Source organism: Caretta caretta, chromosome 2 (genome assembly GCF_965140235.1).
Source record: "Caretta caretta isolate rCarCar2 chromosome 2, rCarCar1.hap1, whole genome shotgun sequence".
Taxonomy (NCBI): domain Eukaryota; kingdom Metazoa; phylum Chordata; order Testudines; family Cheloniidae; genus Caretta; species Caretta caretta.
In genome coordinates this window covers 43,668,090-43,688,918 of record NC_134207.1, presented here as the reverse complement: position 1 = coordinate 43,688,918, position 20,829 = coordinate 43,668,090, and the positions used below count along the sequence as shown (strand labels likewise).

Here is a 20,829-nt window from a genome sequence, read left to right as displayed (position 1 = left end):
AAATTATAAATGCTTTTTTCTTATTTATTTGATATTAAACAAACACTTCTAAAGAAAACCCCTCATGGACTCTAGGGGCCCCAATTTCCTTTAAAAATACAATGCCAAAGCCATCCAGAACCAAAACAGCAGCACATTCTTTTCACGCAGACAGTCATATAAAATTGGTAATTACAAACCAAATCAAAATCTTCTGCTCCTTAAATGCCCAAATAAACCCCATACCCAGCCACAGGGCATTCTCCATCAAAGTTCCTCAACTCTGGTGTTCACTTCCCTCCTTGGTCCACAACAACCTGGATTTGTTAACCTGCCAGTCTGGGGGTTCACAGGTGGAATAGCTGGAAGCTGAAGAATCGTTTATGAAGGATTTCATGATATGACTGGGTAGAGTGACATCTGTCTTTGGGCAAGAGACTGGTAACTGGAAAAACTGATGAACTAAAAGTTTTGTATTGAAAATTTTTGGTTTCTAGTGGTGCCTTTTATGTTTGGAGGGGCCCAGAGTTCTGGGCTGGTGGGAGAAAAATTTTAAAAAACAGCCAAAGTAAGAATCAGCCACTGACTCCCTATTTTTGCTAAATCTTCCCTTCCTAATTACACCTCTACCCCGATATAACGTGACCCGATATAACACGAATTCGGATACAACGCGGTAAAGCAGCGCTCCGGGGGGGCGGGGCTGCGCGCTCCGGTGGATCAAAGCAAGTTCGATATAATGCAGTTTCACCTAGAACGCGATAAGATTTTTTGGCTCCCAAGGAAAGCGTTCTATCGGGGTAGAGGTGTATTTCCAACAAAGAGTGCAAATTTCCTGCAATTATCAGATATTCTTGGTAATGAATATTACATAAAATATAAACTTGGAAGCTACTCAAGTTGAAGAACTCATATTAGTATAACAGAAAAAATTATACATCTTTTCAATGACTCAACCTAATCATACACAGCTAAAAAGGGAACTTCATTATACCCATTGTCAAAACCAGATGATCATGAAGTACTAATTACCAACCTACAAAAAAATTTTCTATACATTCTGAACAATTCACTTGATAATGACACATACTGTACCTTGCAATTTGGTGTTATTTTCATCTGCCTTACAAAGCTTCGATAAAGGCGCTGAGTACTGTTCCAGCATTTGGACATCACTGGAAGACTGAACCACCAGCAAAACAAGTATGCATGCATAATTATAGGCAACCGACTTCTTGGACTTGGAGTCACTGAAAGAAGAATACAGGATTTTCCTCTTAAATTCTAGGCTAGCACACTGGATACTTGATAGATTTTTTCACTCCTAAGATTTTATGAATCTGCCTGCAGAACTCTATCTTCATTACAAGTTCACCTACAGAATTTTCATACTGTGGAATAAAAATCACTCTCTCTTTATAGAAGTTTTTGAAAGCTAGAACAATTGGCAAGAGATCAAAATATAATTAATATCTGGTCTGTTTGTTTTGTTTTTTTTTTTACAGTAATTGCTACTTATATAGTTTATACATTTCTTATGTTTCCCCTTTTGAAATTTCAGTACTCAAAGAAAAGGGAAACGGATAGCATTGGCTATATTCAAGCAAACAGTGAGTATATTTTCTTACGCTGCTTCACTAGTGCTGTTCAAGAAAGGAATAAACAAATCTGCTCCTCAAGTCATAAGTCTCTCCAGAAAAACAGTGACATTTTCAAGATTTGGGGAAACTTGTGATGTGTGTGTGTGGGGAGGGGGGGGGGGGGAATCATCTCTTGTACCATATAGTCTCCAATCAGGAAAGCCAAGGCAAAGAATGAGTTTCAGCTGGCAAGTAATGTTAGACACAAATAACGTGACCGGGCAACTAGTGAAATTACCACAGACAATAAAGGGTAGGGATGCATATTGGGAAAAGTAAAAATCACGTCAGAGATCTTCTGACCAATTTGAATGAATTCAAATCACCAGGGCCAGATGCTATTCACCCGAGGGTACTGAAGAGGGTGACCAATGTCCCAATTTTACAGGGACAGTCCCAATATTTGGGGCTTTTTTTTTTTATGGCCTCCTATTACCTCCCACCCCCATCCCGATTTTTCACACTTGCTATCTGGTCACCCTAGTATTGAAGGAATTAGCTGAAGAAATCTTGGCGCCACTGGCAATAATATTTAAACTCGTGGATGACAGGAGAGGTCCCAGAAGGCTGGAAAAAGGCTAACATAGTGCCCATCTTTAAAAAGCGGGGGAAAGAGTCGGGGATCTATAGACCAGTCAGCCTGACTTTGATTCCTGGGAAGCTAATGGAGCAATGTTTAAAACATTAAATTTGCGAACACCTGGAGGATGAAGGGGTGACCACTAGCAGCCAGCATGGATTTACTAACAACAAATCATGCCAAACCAGCTTGATTTCCTTCTTTGACAAAGTAACTGGTTTGGTGGATAGGGGGAATGTGGTGGACATAATATACCTGGACTTCAGCAAGGCTTTTGACACAGTTCCACATGACATTCTGGTAAGTAAACTGAAGTAATGTGGGCTATGTGGAACTACCATTAAGTGGATACATATAATTGGTTAAACAACTGCAAACAAAAAGTAACTATGAATGGAATGTGGGTTTGGAGGGAGGTTTCAAGTGGGGTTCCACGGGGATCTGTTCTGGGTCCAGTCTCATTTAACATATTTATTAATTACCTGAATGTAGGAACAGAGAGCATACTGATCAAATCTGCAGAGGACAGAAAGCTTGGGGGGGTTGCCAAAACTTTGGAGGATAGAAATAAAATTCAGAGGGATCTTGATAAACTGGAGAACTGGGCTATAGACAACACAATGAAATTCAACAAAGACAAATGTACGGTGCTACACTCAGGGAAGAAAAACTTCATGGCACCATGACCCCCTTCTGACAACAAAAATTACTACATGACCCAGGGGCAGCGGGGGAGAAAGAGACTGAAGCCTGAGCCCCACTGTCCTGGGTGGGAGGGCCACCCAGCTCTGAAGGCAGTGCAGAAGTAAGGATGGCAATACCACAGCCTCCCCTAAAATAACCTTGCGATCCCCCTGCAACTCCCTTTTGAGTCAAGACCCCAATTTGAGAAACGCTGGTCTCCACCGAGAAATCTGTAAAGCAGGGGTTCTCACGCTTCATGGCACCATGACCCCCTTCTGACAACAAAAATTACTACATGACCCGGGAGTGAAAGGGGAGAAAGAGACTGAAGCCTGAGCCCCACTGCCCTGGGTGGGAGGGCGAAAACCCAAGCCCCATCATCCTGGAGGGGGCCAAAGCTGAAGCCCAAGGACTTCAACCCCAGGCCGGGGCCTGTAACCTGAGCCCTGCTGCCCAGGACTGAATCCCTCGGGCTTTGACTTCAGCCATGGGCTGTGGGGCTCAAGCTTCAGTTTTGGCCCCAGGCAGTCTAAGACAACCCTGGCGACCCCATTAAAATGGGGTCATGACACACTTTGGGGTCGCAACCCACAATTTGAGAATCACTGCCATATAGTATAGGCTAAAAGCACATAAAAGACCAGATTTCACAGAGGGAGACCAAATTTCATGGTCCGTGATGTGTTTTCATGGACGTGAATTTGGTAGGGCCCTACATATGAGTAAAGGCTGAATGAACTAGGTATGTTTAGTTTGGAAAAGATTAAGGGGGAACATAAAAACAGTCTTCAAATACTTGAAAGACTGCCATAAAAAAAAAAAAAAAAAAAGAACATGGAGAAAAGTTCTTCTCTCTTGCCACAGAAGGCAGGACAAGAGGCAATGGGTTCAAACTACAGCATAGCAGATTTAGATTAAATCTCAGGAAAAACTTCCTAACTGTAAGGACAGTAGGACAAGGAAAGAGACTGCTTAGAGAGGTTGTTGAAGCTCCTTCACTGGAGGTTTTCAAAAGGAAGCTGGATAGCCACCCATCTTGAATGGTTTAGACACAACAAATCCTGCATCTTGGCAGAGGGTTAGACTAGATGACCCTTGCTGTCTCTTCTAACCCTACGATTCTATAACTGGTTTCACAGGCAAACAGTAAACTTGGATAAAACACTGCCTAATACTTTATAATTTTTTAAAAAACTGACCTATAGTGAAACAACCAAACATTTTTCTTGATGACTATATAGTTTCTATGCTAACAGATATCTGATTTCAAAAGATGTCTGCAATTTCTATGCTGTAATTCTATTTTGAATCAATGGTAATTCTGCAAAACCATCAAAGCGTAAGGTTTTCTTTTGTTGTCTTCTACGCCATCTATTTCTTTACAAAGGGGACAGCTGGTTTATTCAAATAAGGAGTAAACACAAAAATACAATTACCCTAAAGCTTCTTTGGAATAGTATTCCATTAAAGTAATAAGACTTTGAAGGTTCTTCTCAAGGCTGAACACATGAGCTACAGCAGATCTTCCAACCGGGTTAAAAGTAATCAGGTAAAGGTTATGAAGTGTTCCCAAGAGGTCCGAATGGTCAGTTTCCTCACTGGCTGTGCACCGCTGAAAGTGGCAGAATAATTCTGAAATACACTGCAATGTCTGTGTTGAATGCAGGAGCCACAAGGCAAATGCATCATCACTGGCACCATCTGATTGGAGACCCTCTTCTTGATCTGGATCAGAAAACTGACATAGCGCTCTAATCAACAGGTTTGTTGCTTCATACTCAGACAGGAAGAAGAGGAGGCCCTTTTGTGACTGTCCCAGGAACTTCAACACATCTCTGACAGCCTGAAGCACACCAGGATGAGCACTTGTTATTGGAATGGAGAGTAGCAAGGTGATAGATTCCAAGAAATGGTGACTACGAAGGTATCTGCAGAAATGTAAAACAGAAGTATCTGTAACATATGATGATCTGCATACACAGAACATTGACAGAAAATAGATCCTCTGTATCTTATCCTATATTTTGGACCACCAGAATTTATTCTTTTGTATATTATAAGAAACTATATATTAACCATACTGAACCATGATGAAGTAGCAGAATTCTGAACCTTTTTTCCACAATGTAATTATAACTATGTAATGAGGATTAAATCCCCACTGAAATAAATAATGTATACAATAAAACCACACATTGACCACCACCACCAATGAGCAAAAACTTTAATTTTTGGAACAGTCTAAGTTTTGAGTTCTTGAATGCTCAACCTTAACTTTTTAATACTGCTAGTTCTTGAACTTAATTTCTCTTTAAAAAAAAGAACACAACTTCTTTAGGATTCCTTCTCTGTGGTTTTTTGTACATAGAAATGGCCTTTAAAAGGCATCTTTTGCAATATACATACACCCTGACCATTCAGTCCTTAGTCACTCTGCTGCAGCTGCCAAAGATGACGGTGAAGGATTTTGTGATATAGATGCCTCTCCACAGCAGGAACTAGTCTGAGACCATCAAGTACAAGCTCTTCTGGGGCAGGAATGGTCTTTTTGTTAAGTGTTTGTACAGTACTTTGCACAGTGGACCCTGATCCATGAACGGGGCTCGTAGGTGCTACCACAATACGAGTAATAAGTAGTAAGACGGTAACAACTTTTGGTTAGTATTAACATAGGCTGAACTGGAAACAACAACATAACTGCAATCCCATAAACCATCCAGTTCTCCCAAAAGCTTATTAAAGCAATCTGTAAGCCTCCACTAAAGGTATATTAGGAAAGTGAAAAATCTAGCAGTAACGTTAGTCACTGCTTTATTTTATTACCTATGTAGTCCACAAAACATGCGTAGGTACCAAACTGAAAAAAGAACCCAGTTCTGGTACCCAAAGCTGGTATCTAAAGTGAACCACAGCTCTCTTACCTGAAAAGGACTGGATAAGGATCATCCCTTTCTGGTGGTCCTGTAATGCGTGCCATTGTTGGAAAAGATTTTACTGGTGGCTGAATCATTGTATGTGGTGCAGTCTCCATCAAATGAAAGATTTCATCTAAGAGACTAATAAGTTTTTCTACTTCTCCTTCACTGATATTAGAAGATTCCAAAAGATGATCCATATCCATAGGCGCCTCCACATCGTTGTCATACTCTGGGTTGGTTCTCTCAAGTCCAAGGTCTGGTTCCTGCTCAGACTCCGTATGATTAGGAAGGGGAGGAGTGTTCTCTGCTAACTGGTCACCAAGCTTTTTAATGTCTGACAGAATCTCATAAAAATGGCATTTCTGAAGAATTGCAGAACCTGCAGTGACCACTCTCACAGTCTGATCTAATAGTATGAGCTCCAAGAGTTTCTGATAACCACTTTTTTCATGTACCTCTAACCCACCTCTTAAAAACATTTCCATTCCCTCAGTCATGCTGATAACACTATCCAAAGCTTTAAAAGCATTAAGTTTAAGGGAAGATGAAACATGATCTGCAAATAACAGTTCAAATAATGCATTAATAACTCCTGCATGCAAGAGTCCCATGATTCCTTGAGTCCCACATTCTGCTAGTGATGACACCAATTTTGTTCCAGCTTTAAGCTGTCGAACATTCAAAGCAATGGGCTGCCTGAGAGCTACCTGCAAGTTTAAAGCCTGCATTGTCCAGTCTACTAATTGGGTAATATAGTCTTGTTTTGTGTTCTTCACTTGCAAGTAACTTAGTCCTTTTGTTATTAAATTTGGAATTTCTTCTAAAGCTGTGACCCATTTTGCACCCCTTTCTTCCTGATATAATTCCAGGAGTTCAGTTAGCTTAACTGAGGCTTCTACTAGCCCTGAATTTTCCTTGTCTGGATCTTGATCCTTTATCTTACCAACTTCAACCTCAAATATGGTCTTGTAAGGACAGTTAAAGTACAAAAGAGGTCCAAGCTCTCTTTCAAAAGGCTCATATGTCACAGGTGGCACTGAGGCTAGATCCTCAGGAGTATATTCAATATCAAAGCTTGGATACTTAAATGTTTCACGTTCCAGATCAGCAATTCCATCTTCATCACTTGAAATCTGTTCATAGCCATCGTCACCTGCAAGAGAGTTTTAAGTTTAATTTAATAAATAAATCAGTTATATCAAGCCCAGTTTATGAACTTCAGAGAACTACTCAAAGTACAAAAGTAACATACAAATTTTTATTTGGAAAATATAAAATATCCAAAACACTAAAAGATTTCTTTCTACTACTATATGTGGAAGTCAAAATTAGTAGACTACTCTTTCTCAGAGCGCGGCTGCAGCACATCCATGAATCAGGAAGCAAAGAATCTGTTTACTAGAGTGAGAAATCCAACCACAAAATGATAGTTCTAGACAACAACATTATGTAACAGCAGCAGCATATATCATAATTACTCTTTTAAACATCTCTGATTACGAAAGGCTGACACAATAAGAAAAATATCTGCTAAAAATCTCTCCCTGATAATTTTATTTAGGCTTAAAAAAAAAATCTTTCCATAAACCTAGTTGTCTCTTGTCCTTCTCAATGTTCACTGCTTCACTGCTCTTTTTTGCTGGAGTCCCTATGAGCCAACAGAACTCCTTTGTATTCTTTGAAATGCTGACATTCCACTGGAATGTTGGCACATTGGTACAAACCATAGCAGGTCCATGGAGCAGCAGTGGAAGGGTGTCTTGCTTCACGCACCTGGCAAGTTAGGCATCAGTGAAGTAGTTAAGCAATTTTCAAGGCTGGGAAGCATGGATTATTTTGGGTCAGATAGACAATATTAATTGGTCACTTTCTTGAGAACAGAAGGGGGTTCTTGGGCATTGGTGAATATCAACCTTCCCTTCTCCTTTCTGTGTATTTTCACATATCCTTGAAAATTCAGTCTAATTCCTTTCCAAAATATTCAGTCCTCCATCGTGTAATTATAAAAGTATAAAAAATTATAATTTTATTTGTTTTTCAGGGAATATTGGGGGGGTTATATTTTAAGAAAATAAAGATTATTGAGTTGTCATAGCACAGGGTTTAATACCAGCTATTTTTAAAGTTCCTTGTTCACTGAATTAATTTGGATATTTATCAAGTCAAAGGTGTAAGATAGTGTTGGTAAAGCACACATACACCTTCACAGTTACTGAGATAGAAGAATCTGAGTTTTTATTAATAAATAATAATTTACATTTATAGTGCCTTTCTTCCATGTTCTTTACACATTGAGAAAAAGACAAGATAAGTGACTTGCCCAAACATCACACAATCAGAGCAGCGGTAGAGCTAGGATAAGAATCAGATCTACTCACTCCGAGTCATCTGCTTTAATCTTTTGACTACACTGCATCAAAAAATTCTATAATCTCAGTCATTTCTATTTGTGTATATTACTCACCTTCACCCTCCTCTTCCTCCTCACCTTCCTCTTCTTCATCTTCATCCTCCTCCTCCTCCTCCTCGTCTTCTTCCTCAGGAATACTCTCTACTGTATGGCCATCCTCCTCATCCTCTTCCTCATCTTCCTCAACATCCACATCTTCCTCCTCATCCTCCCCTTCTTCTGGCTGCTCCTCCTCTACCTCCCCTTCATCCGAGTACTGACCTTCTTGATGAACGGATGTTCGATCAGGAGAAATTGGCTCAAAGTAGTCCTCTCTGTGATCAACATCATCTTCCTTTTCCCCAGCCACTGAAAAAGTAAGGGATAAATCTCATTACTAAATCCAGTAGTTAACAATGTTCACAGGTTTTGTGGTGTGAACAGTGAAATTAAAAAAATGTTTTTCAAAAAGCATTCAAATGCTTTTACTTAACATTCACTACAATTATTTACCTCATTAGAATTGTATTTACATAAACAGTTCTATGCACTTTTAATCCATAATAAAAATGTATAGACTACTACTTGGATTCTGTAGTCCTTATGCAGGAAAAAATTCACTGAAGTCCATGGAAATTTTGCATGGGATATAGAGTGCAGGATCAGGCACTACAGTGGTCTATATTTAATGTTTCAAAAGTTACTCACTTTTACATTGAATACAGTTATTAAAAATGGCACAGCAGAACCAGGGGTTCTCCTACCAGTCCTACATCTGCATTGCTTTTCCTAAAGATGAATCTGTCAACATCAATGAAAGCAGAAAGCTCACCTACCATTTTCCCCCCTCAATATCCACTGCTGTGCAGTAGACAGAGAATAAGAATCTACATTAGCTATACCTGTCACAGGCATGGGCTCGTCTTCATCATCGTCAGGAGGTGGAGGGCCTGGAGGAGTCCTTGGTCCCCTGGGCTGTGGTCTTGGAGGGCTCCCATTGAACTGATCTTCTTTCTCCCCATCAACTATATTTTTGTTTTTTGAAAAAAAAAGATTTTATTTTGGGGGAGGAGGATGGAAAATGTAGCACATTTTGCAACGTGGGTGCCAACCTTGATTATGAAGCACCCTTCATGTAGCATATGCACCTTCATCATCCAACATCTAAGGGGAAAGTTAATTAAATGGAAGGTGCCCTCATGCTGAAACCACCCTTGCTGAAGCACCCATAAAAATTTAAAGCCACTGGGTGAATTAAAAGCTAACAGAAGTCACTGCTTATGAACAAAGATATTTCTTACATAAACACTGAGTTCAAGATTCATTTTAGAGTTTTTTTTAATCATGTTACAGTGCAGATTTGTATTTACTTAGCCACTTGATTATTTGCTTTGAATGTGTTTAGTAATACTATAAATCTACCATGATTAGTTAAAATTATTTAAAATCCAATATTAATCTGAAGCTGAATGTTTATAGTACAATAGTTATATTTCTACAGTAAAATGATTAAACATCTGAACAGTGCAGTTCTCTCCCTAATTCTGAAACCAGTACGGAGGCAGAAACGGAAACCTGTTTGTGACTGCTGCACAGGGTCACTCTGCTGCTGGTACCATCAATCACTCTTTAGCAACCTGGGAGTCACAAACAGAAGGCTAAGTAAAAGGCTTTCCTTCATGTCCTTTAACTACTGCTTTGTTCATTAACCCTCAGTTTTGGAAGCAGTGATTTTAGTCACCGACACTTTGACTTAAAAGTTTAGCTCATGGGAAACACAAATTAATTTACGTCTTCAGCTGCACCCTTTCATCAAGTACCTTGTGATAAATAAAGTTGCTCTCAATAAAAGCATTAGAAAAAGGAGAGGAACTTATTAAAAAATACTCTACCTAAAACCTACAAAGAGATAACATGGAAAGAGACAAAAATTTACAGCTGGATAATTAGATCCAATGAAATCTCAGAATATGAAGATTGCTCTTTAGCCACTGGGATAATTAATTTTAATTAAAGAAAACTTTTGCTGTCTTACTTCAGATAATTCTGACATACTTACCATGTTTTGGGTTTCTTTTCAAACCTGGTTGTTGCTGGGGAGGAGGTGGTGGTGGTGGAGGGGGTGGAGGAGAATCTCTGTCATGACTTATTACCCTATCAACTGATCCATATATTGCTAATGTCAAACAGTTGTACCAGCCTCTTAGGACCAATCCATCCGTGTTGACCTAGTTTGTAAAAGAAAAAGCATCTTTAAAAAACTCAAAGTGAATTTGAGGATTTTTACTTAATTTTAAAATGCTAGTTCTGTATGGGTATATACTTAAAATACACACAAGAAAAACTGCAGATTAATATATTTTATATCTATTCAAGGTTTTAAAAAATTGACCTACTGATTATACCACATGAATAATTTTACAACCAAAAGAATTCATAACAACACATTGTCAAAGCCACTAAATCCAGTTTATTCAAATATTCATTGGGGCAGATCGCACTGGAATGCATCAGACAAACATAATAGATATGCTCAGATGTAGGCTACAATCATCAATAACAATTCTGCTTTATAACTGTCAACACATTATTAAATTACTTAAATAAGAGCTCTATGTAGCTCAAAAGCTTCTCTCTTGCACCAACAGAAGTTGGTCCAATAAAAGCTGTTACCCTCACCCATCTTGTTTCTCTCACAAATTATTACTGATATGCCTCTGTATTAGTAATAAGTAATGTGAAAGGAAAAAGATTAAACCCTCTTTATTCTTCACATATTTGTATACTTGTGATGTTTGATTTTAGCGTTTTCCAAATATGCAGACTGAGACCAGTGACTAGACCCAGACATGAAGTGGTTTGGCTCTGTCAATATGAAGCAACCCTTATCTCATACCCCTTCCATTTCATCAATCAGGCCAAATTCTGAGGTGAACATTCACCAAGATGGCTGCGGTCAGCCGGTTCATTTTCATTAGTAAACTTAATAGGAGCTACTCAGTGATCAACACTTTTGAAAATCAAGGCACTCATTTGGAACATAACTCTAGGCTAATTTTTAAAATCATGGCCCTAGTGTATTATACAATTGAACTATATGGATTAGCTTTGAATATGAGCTCTCCAGAGTAGGGTCTTCCCCTACAACTGCTTTGCATAGTGCTAAGCACACTAAATAGCAGCACCATGGTATTCAAATAGCAGCCACACAGGAAGAAGAAAAACATTGAAACTATAGCATAAATAGGTACAACAATTACCTTTGCATTGGGTCTAAAGATAATTGAAGAGTTCTCATCATATTCAAGGCTGTTAAATAGAACACAAACTTATTTTTCAATGTTTAACAAAAGTCTTTTACACACAAAGTATGGACATTTCTGTATGTGACCCTTTAATAATACCTTATTTTCACCTTAAGTGAAAAAAAGAACGAGACTTCAAGCCAGTATCAAAACACTATACAATATCTATGCTTATCAATTTAGGAATGTAAAAAGCCCAAAGGACTTTCAATATACATTGACATTAAAGGGACACTGTCAGTTTAAAAATTGCGGTTGGGATCTTCTACCCAGACCCTTCAAGCATACACCTCTCTCCCCTTACACAACGAATGAAGAGGGGGGCAACTAGGGTTCATGCTAGGGAAAGAGTAGAGAGAGAGAGAGAGAGGCAAATATGGAAGCACAGATAGGCAGGACTGGATGTACATGTGTCACCTAGTCTCACAGATTTTCAGGAATAGATAAATTCTCAAGCTGTACTATCTTTTCTACAGAGCCATCTCCCCCCACAGAAATCTTAAGCACATCCACAAACAGGGTGAGGTCATGGTGGAGGGAAAAATGCTTGCAAACACAAAAGTGTGAACTTCTGTTATTAACAGTAAAAAGAAAAGGAGTACTTGTGGCACCTTAGAGACTAACCAATTTATTTGAGCATGAGCTTTCGTGAGCCACAGCTCACTTCATCAGATGTATAACAGTGTATACAAGTAAGGGCCCAATCCTACAAACACTTATTACGGACCATAATACTTATTAACTTGAGTAGTCCTATTACAGAGAACAGGGCTACTCAATGAAGTAAGTATTATGGCCACTAATTACTATCAGACCCTAAACCTTTATTTTAAAAAATAAACTCCTTTGGAGATTTAACAATACTGTGTTGAATTTCTCACTTCTACACACCAGGAAATGCAGCACATTCTTCTATAGAAAAACTCTTAAATGTATGAAGCACATGAATTCGCAAATTCTTACCTTCCCAGCCTGTCAAAAACAGGGGCACTTGGCTTGCTGACATTGTTGAAAAACAGGTCTAACTGAAATGTATGTGGGGATGTCTCTCTGTTGATAAAACAGAGGGAAAAATTAATCCTGTCAGGCTTCCCTTAACCAAAACAAATAAGACCTGAAATCTCTAACATATTATTGTTTAAAACCTGAAAGAAAATACATATATTTACAAAATATACATATATTGCATATTCAGTGAATGCATAAGCACAGGCTACCTTCCTACATTGCAGTTTTTACTGTGATTCACAAGTCCCAAACAAAATGCAAGGAATGTGCATCTGAATATTTTAGGACTTACCCATAAGCTCTATTGTCAGGCAAACTTGTGTGAGCTTTTACTCCTGGAGGAATGACACGTACTTCATTTATGTAAACCACACATGGAAAACGAACTACATCTATATTGGTACTTTGCTAAAAACAAAGAGTAAACAAAAGTTATAAAGCTTGAAAAATACTATATTGTTTTTATTTTACATTCCAACCTATTTATGTACTCTCTATTTAAAAAAGCACCAATTTAAAAATGTCAATCCTGATAATTTCTTTAACTTATTATTGTGACAATACCTAAAATTAATGTAAATGAAAGGGTTGAGAAAATCTTTTTTTTTTCAGCTTGTACATTTGAAAGCTTCATATAGAAAGTTTCACTGTTTCCCCTACAGAATTATTTCCCTTTTTATTTGTGAGGACCTTTCAAACAGCAACAAGGAGGAGAAACATTTTGAAAATGATAGTAAACAAATATTGACAAAGGAACTTAAGTTACTTTCAAAATTCACTAATTTTCAAGTGGACAGTGCCACTTTAAACACTGCCAAGTTTATTACGGTATAAGAAATAAAATGTGCTCCAATTTTAAATATCAGAAGGTATTTTTTTTTTTTTTTAAGAGCAGCTGACACTGTTGGAGAGATTAAAGACTACAGCCAGAATTTTGTGAGAGCTACGCAAAGATACTATTTGGTGCTGACTTTTCTACCTCTGCAGCAGCATTTGAAAACTTTCAGGCACTCCTGACATTTCTGCTGACATCATATAAGTCAGGGATAGCAGAGATCTTTCAGGCCATTCAAACATCAGAACAGAGATACGTTTGCACAAAGAAAGATATAAACAAAAACAGAGATGTGATGGCTTCCAATGTATTAGAAACTGAAAAATAATCAGAGTTTACCAAAGTAAAAAAGACTACCTCAGCAAACCACAGACACTGATAATTGAAAGTCTCCTTTCACTAAACTGTATATATCCTCATGAGACACATTTATAAAACAGGAAAAATATATTTATCCGTAAATACCAGACAATGGGCAAGGAATTAAATTGTGTTTCTTACACATGAGCAGTTACTTTCCCTGAAGCTCGTAATCACATTTCTCATTAGAACTTAATACTATATATCCACTAGCCTGCCAATATATTAATTGCCTATCAACACATTCTAAAAAGTGGAACTGCAGTTAAAAGATTTTAAGAAAACAGGAACAAAGGGAAACTAGATAGCTAATGAGACTGCTTATGGGATACAAAATCTTTTATGATTATGTCATCTGTTCAAATCAAACTCTGGTCATTAGTATCTGCTGACTTTCCAGTAATCAATGTGAAATGAATTCATAGCTTCATTCAAGATTCTACAGAACAACCACACTGCACAAAACCACCACTATAACTGAATTCCTTGTAGGAAGTCTTAGTAGAAAAGCCAAGGATTAAATGATTATGAACATTTAACTAAATGTCTTACTACTAGGGCCCTATCTACACTGCAGACACTACTGTATTTGGAAACTGTTTATAAAACATTTTCAGACAAACACAACTGTATCATTAATGGGGAAGAGGGAGCTCATATTGTTAAAATGGTTTTTAAGAACTATTTTAGATACAAGAATGATTTTTCTGAGCTGTTTTAACAAAGTCCACACTAACAAACAATGGTGCACTAAGATGACAGTGCAAAGTGCAAGGTCACACACTTAGGGCCAAACAATAAGAATTTTTGCTATAAGCTGAAGACTTATCAGTTGGACGTGACAGAGGAGGAGAAGGATCTGGGTGTATTGGTCAGTCGCAGGATGATTATGAGCTGCAAATGTGATGCAGCTGCGAAAAAGGCTAAGGCAGTCCTAGGATGCATCAGGGAATGTATTTCCAGTAAAGATAGGGAAGTGTTACTACCATTCTACAAGGCACTGATGAGACCTCATCTGGAACACAGTGTCTGCAATTCTGGTTTCCCACATTTAAGAAAAGATTAATTCAAACTGTAACAGATACAGAGAAGGGCTTCTAAGATGATCAGAGGAATGCAGAACTACTTTACAAGACGAGACTTAAGGAGTTTGGCTTGTTTAGCATGACAAAACGAAGGCTGAAGGGTGATATGACTGCACTCTATAAATACATCAGAGGGATAAACTCCAGGGAAGGGAAGGAAAGGAGTTATTTAACTTAATGGCCAATGTTGGCACAAGAACAAATGGACATAAACTGGAAATAAATAAGCTTAGGCCTGAAATTAGGTGAAGGTTTCTAACCATCAGAGGAGTGATGTTCTGGAACAGCCTTCCAAAGGGAGTAGTGAGGGCAAAAAACTTAGCTTGATACATTTATGGAGGAGATGGTATGATGAGATTGCCTACAACAGCATATGGGCCAACCAGAAAGGCTATTAGCAAATATCTCCAACAGCCACAGATGGGACAATAGATGAGATGGGTTCTGAATTACAACAGAGAATTCTTCCCAGGTGTCTGGCTGGTGCGTCTTGTCCACATATTCAGGGTCTAAGTGATCACTATATTTGGGGTCAGGAAGGAATTTTCTCCCAAGTCAGACAGGCAGAGGCTCTGGGGGTTTTTTGCTTTCCTCTGCAGCCTGGGGCATGGGTTACTTGCTGGTCTGAACTAAAGTAAATGGTGAATCCTGTCACTTGAAGTTTTAAATCAAGATTTGAGGTCTCACCCTTGGTCTTAAAATGGAAGTGCTTAGACCAGGGGCGGGCAAACTTTTTGGCCTGAGGGTCACATTGGGTTTCCAAAATTGTATGGAGGGCCGGTTAGGGGAGGCTGTGTCTCCCCAGACAGCCAGGCATGGCCCGGCCCCCGCCTCCTATCCGTCCCCACCGCTTCTCACCCCCTGACAGCTCCTCCAGGACTCCTCCCCCATCCCAACCCCCCTGTCCCCTGATGGCCCCATCCACCCCCACCCCCGCCCCCGCTCTCTGTCCCCTGACTGCCCCCCACTACCCCATTCAACCCCCCCCTTCCTGACTGCCCCCCCCGAGACCCCTGCCCCATCCAACCCCTGCACCCCATGCTGAACTCCCCGGCTCTCTATCCAACGCCCCGTGCCCCCTTACCCTGCTGCCTGGAGCACCGGTGGCTGGCGGCACTACAGCCGTGATGCCCAGAGCACCGGGTCAGGTCGCGTCTCTGCAACTGCACTGCCCAGCTGCCCAGAGCGTTGCACCAGCGGCACGGCGCGCTGAGGCTGCAGGGGAGGGGGAACAACAGGGAGGGGCTGGGGACTAGCCTCCCGGGCCAGGAGCTCAAGGGGCCGGGCAGGAGTGTCCTGCGGGCCAGATGTGACCCGTGGGCCCTAGTTTGCCCACCTCTGGCTTAGACAATCTTAAATATAATCATCACAAGTGCTTCAGCTACAATTTAATGTATGGAGTAAAATAAGTATCAAAACGGTGTGCATGTGAGAGAAAGAAACTCCCATATGCAGATCTACTCTAGTCTACTCACTCATTTAGGAAGAAGGATCTGTGGAACTTTTTGACAGAGGATTTTGTGAAGGGCAAGACTATAACAGGGTTCAAAAAAGAACTAGATAAATAGGATAGATCCATCAACGGCTATTAGCCAGGATGGGCAGGGATGGTATCCCTACCCTCTGTTTGCCAGAAGCTGGGAATGGGTGCCAGGTGATGATTATCTGTTCTGTTCATTTTCTCTGAGGCACTTGGCATTGGTCACTGTCGGAAGACAGGATACTGGGCTAGATAGAGCTTTGGTCTGATCCAGTATGGAAGTTCTTATGTTCCAAACTTCTTCTCCTTGTCCAGATCTATTCTTCCCCCAACAATCTTCTATTCATTGAACTTTTTGAAACTTTGCACTTTTAGAGAGGTAAGGGACTGATTGTGTACACAAATTTGCAGAGGGACAATAGAGTTGAGGTCTGTTATTTCTCACCTCTATATATTATTTATTTTAAAACATTTTTGCTGTTAGCAAGCATGTTACCTCTGGAGACACAAATCCACAGTTTGAGAACTGCAAAACTAAACATCTCTGATGGTATCTTCTAGACTGAGAACTGAGTCCCATTGAGTAGATAGAAAGATTAACCTAAATAATCTATACAGAAGCCTGTGGAACCCCGTAAAATTGGGTCCCTAATCCATAAACTCCTGGAACTCATTTACAAAACTTTTCTTAAACATTACATTAATATATTGTCTCATACTATAGAATTAGAATTTATAAACCCTATTCCATGATGAGATAGTTTTAATTAAGATACATTTTAGCTCAAAGATACCTTTAGATAGGTTTTTTCCTCAAAAAGCATTTTATCAAAAAAAAATCTGATTTAAATAAAAAAAATCTGATTTTGTTTTTTTTTTTAAATCATTGATTTTTATCCACCCTGGTTTTTAATCACCGTTTACACATGCCACAAATGTATTCAGTGTTCTAGAAAATGCATGTTTCCATGTTCCTTAGCTTCTAAACTCTTTAGAACAAGAATGGGCTTTTTGTTGTGTGTTTCTACAGTGCAATAAGATTGTCCCTAGCCACTACCATAATATTAACAGTAATGATAAATAACAATGAGTAACTAACAACACATTATCAAAAGCATGTGCACCAGACAGACCATCATTTGTACGCAACAAATTTGACAATTTTTTTGCAAGCACAACTATATGGCTGTATGGACAAAAGGAAAGGGTTTATGAGCACAGGGATTGCTACCCCAGATCAAACTTGATCTCTACCTAGTTCAGGATTTTGTCTGGTAGTGGCCAGTCCCAGATGCTTTAGAGGAAGGTGTAAGAACCCACAGCAGGTAGATGTGAGGTAATCTGGTCTCATCCTGATCTCTTATAATTAGAGACTAGCTAGATCCCTAAAACAAGTTTTAATATCACTTCCAAAAACTATTAAGTGAGAATGGCCATACCGGATCAGACTAATGGTCCATCTAGCACAGTATCCTGTCTTCCGACAGCAGACTGCCAGATGCCTCAGGGAGAAACAAACAGAACAGGGCCATTTATTCAGTGATCCATCCCCTGTCATCCAGTCCCAGCTTCTGGCAATCAGAGGTTTAGGGACACACAGAGCATGGCGCTGTTTCCCTGGCTACTAGCCATTGATGGACGTATCCTCCATGAACTTATCTCATTTGTTTTTCAAGCCATTTATCGTTTTGGCCTTCAAAGTGTCCCTGGCAACGAGTTCCACAGGTTGATTGGACACTGTGTGAAGAAGCATTTCCTTGTTTGTTTTAAACCTGCTGCCTGTTGATTTTGTTGGGTGACCCCTGGTTCATGTGTTACATGAAGGGGTAAATAGCACTTCCTTATTCACTTTCTCCACACCATTCACGATTTTATAGATCTCGATCATATCCTCTCTTAGTCGTCTCTTTTCTAAGACAAACAGTCCCAGTCTTTTTAATCTCTCCTCATATGGAAGCTGTTCCATACCCTTAATCATTTTTGTTGCCCTTCTCTGTACTTTTTCCAATTCTAATATATTTTTAAATGGGCTAACAAGAACTGCAAGCAGTATTCAATATGTTAGCATACCACTGATTTATATAAAGACATTATATTTTCTGTCTTACTATCTACCCCTTTCCCAAAGGTTCCTAACATTCTGTTAGCTTTTTTAACTGCCACCACACATTGAGCAGATGTTTTCCGAGAACTATCCACTGTAACACCAAAATATCTTTGAGTGGTAACAGCTAATTTAGACCCTATCATTTGGTACATATATTTAGAACTATGTTTTCCAATGTGCATTACTTTACATTTATCAACACTGAATTTCATCTAGAACATATGACCGGCCATACTGGGTCAGACCAAAGGTCCATCTATCCCAGTATCCCATCTTCCGGCAGTGGTCAATGCCAGGTGCATCAAAGGGAATAAACAGAACAGGTCGTCATCAAGTGATTCATCCTGTCACCCATTCCCAGCATCTGGCAAACAGAGCCTTGAGAAACCATCCCTGCCACTTTGTTGCCCAGTCACGCAGTTTTGAGAGATCCATTCGTAACTGTTCACAGTCTGCATTGGACTTATCCATGCTAAGTAATTTTGTATCATCTGCAAACTCACCACCTCACTGTTTACTCCTTTTCCCAGATCATTTATGAACATATTGAACAGCACTGGTCCCAGTACAGATCCTTGGGGAACTCTGCTATTTATCTCTTTCCACTGTGAAAACACTAAACACTTTTATTTTAAGACCAAGGTGACAGCCATACAAATGTCCAATCTCTTTTGAATCTAGTTAAATTCTCAGCCTCAGTGACTTCCTGCAGATCCACTTTTGACAATTTCACTTTTAACATCATGCTTGCTTAAAGATACATCTCTCCCACACAAAGTGTCACCACATCAGGTGACACAATCACTGACAAAATTCTCCACTACAACAAAAGTATCTTTGCAACACTGAGCTTCTGTCTGTAGGGTTACCCTCTGAGACTAGAAGCTTGGTACATCCACACTATGCCTACTATGCAATGGGACACACAGGACATATGAGCCTAAATGAATATTCCCCATCTCCTCATTAACTGCTGCAAGGAAGAGATGCACCATAAGCTGCAGAAAAGCACTTTTGCTCCTGACTTCTCCCCTCATTCTCACTCTCATAACCTTATCAAACTGCCCCTTTTATAATTCCTCTCCCATTTCTCCATCACCCACACCTTCAACTTCCTCCCCTATCGATTCTTCTTTTCTTACTCTGCTACCTCCTCATTAACATCCACCCCATTTCTACGCTGCCTGTCACCTGCACGACAAGCCTTGCTAAAGCTTATGGGGCAGGAAATATTCACCTGTTGTAGCTACAACGCATTAAGCATCTGACCAGGCCGGGGCTTCACGGTGTGATACGAGGGCACTGGGGGTGTCTCCTCTGCATGCTTATGCCTTGATGGCCCCCCTACGCGGATCTGGAACAGGCAGCGTCACCCGCCCAGTCCTTGTCCCTGCCCCTCTACAGCCCACCCCTTGGCTCGCCCCCGCCTGCACTCTCCACGAATCCTACCCCCACCCCCAGCCCGCTCCAGCCAGAGTCCCCACGCTCTTGAGCGGGCCAGCCCAAGGGGAGAATCTCTCTGCCTCCCTCTCTCTTTCTCTGAGGGCAGGTGTGGCTCCGCGGGCCCCGCCCGCCCAGTACCTCCGCGCTCTGGTGCTTGAAAGTGTCTAAAAACAGCAGCTCGGTTGCGGTGTCCGCCGCCATCTTTGCTCAGCAGCAGCAGAAGCACTTCCGGGTGAACGCAAGCGCTTCCAGGGTCGCTGGAGGCGCCTGCGCCCTCCGGCCCCTCCCCGGAGCGCGCATGCGCACGCTACCGCGGCTGAGGCCGAGTGAGTGCGTGGATCGCTACGCGCCGGGGAAGGAAGGAACGCGCGGGCAGAGGCGGCGCAGGAGCGTCCTTAGGCACGCGCAGCTGCCTAGGGCACCATGGAATTTGGGGCACCAAATTGCCCCAAATTTCATGGTGCCCTAGGCAGCTGTATGCTGCGTACGCGGCAGCCCCAGCGCCCGCGGGCTGCGCCCACAGCAAGGGGCAGGGCCGTCCCTAAGGGGGTGTGGGGCCCCGGACAACTCCCTGCGCCCCACCTGTTTCCCTGCTCCGCCACCAGCCCGCCCCCATTCCACCTCTTCCTCCCCCCAGCGACCCCGCGCTCACCGGCAGCGGCGGGGAGCGGAGCAACCCGGCCCCAGCCCGCGCCGGCTCCCAGCCGTGGCGCTCCGCTTCCCGCCGCCGCCGCCGGTGAAGGCGGGGGGTTGAGGAAGGAATGCCGGCTGGCCCCACCCGCAGTCACCGGCGGCGGGAAGCGGAGCACCGCGGCTGGGAGCTGGTGGAGTAGAGCGGGGGGCTGGGATGCTCTGCTTCCCGCCGGTGAGGGGGAGGGGAAATCCCTTCCTTCAAACCCTCTCCCCCAAGCGACACGGCTGGGACCGGGGCGAGAGAAGCGGAGCGGGCTGTTCCCGGCCCCCCGCTACAACTCTGGGCCTGTGGAGCCACCAAAAGTGCCCTCCCGCCACAGCTC

General features: G+C 41.2%; 1 protein-coding gene across 2 annotated transcripts in view; it reads right to left on the bottom strand.

Moving 5' to 3' along the window:
- VIRMA (vir like m6A methyltransferase associated) overlaps positions 1 to 20,056 on the bottom strand; it is a 39,532-nt gene extending 19,476 nt beyond the window's left edge. For both annotated transcript variants that reach the window (XM_048841213.2, XM_048841214.2), the window contains exons 1-10: positions 19,952 to 20,056; positions 12,796 to 12,911; positions 12,459 to 12,545; positions 11,451 to 11,499; positions 10,250 to 10,418; positions 9,093 to 9,215; positions 8,266 to 8,559; positions 5,805 to 6,954; positions 4,320 to 4,811; positions 1,075 to 1,229 (exon numbers count right to left, since the gene is read on the bottom strand). In XM_048841213.2, the coding sequence (XP_048697170.2) occupies positions 1,075 to 1,229; positions 4,320 to 4,811; positions 5,805 to 6,954; positions 8,266 to 8,559; positions 9,093 to 9,215; positions 10,250 to 10,418; positions 11,451 to 11,499; positions 12,459 to 12,545; positions 12,796 to 12,911; positions 19,952 to 20,014 (2,698 nt within the window). In that variant the 5' untranslated portion in view covers positions 20,015 to 20,056. The remainder of the gene's footprint in view (positions 1 to 1,074; positions 1,230 to 4,319; positions 4,812 to 5,804; positions 6,955 to 8,265; positions 8,560 to 9,092; positions 9,216 to 10,249; positions 10,419 to 11,450; positions 11,500 to 12,458; positions 12,546 to 12,795; positions 12,912 to 19,951) is intronic.
- Between the last annotated feature and the right edge of the window lie 773 nt (positions 20,057 to 20,829).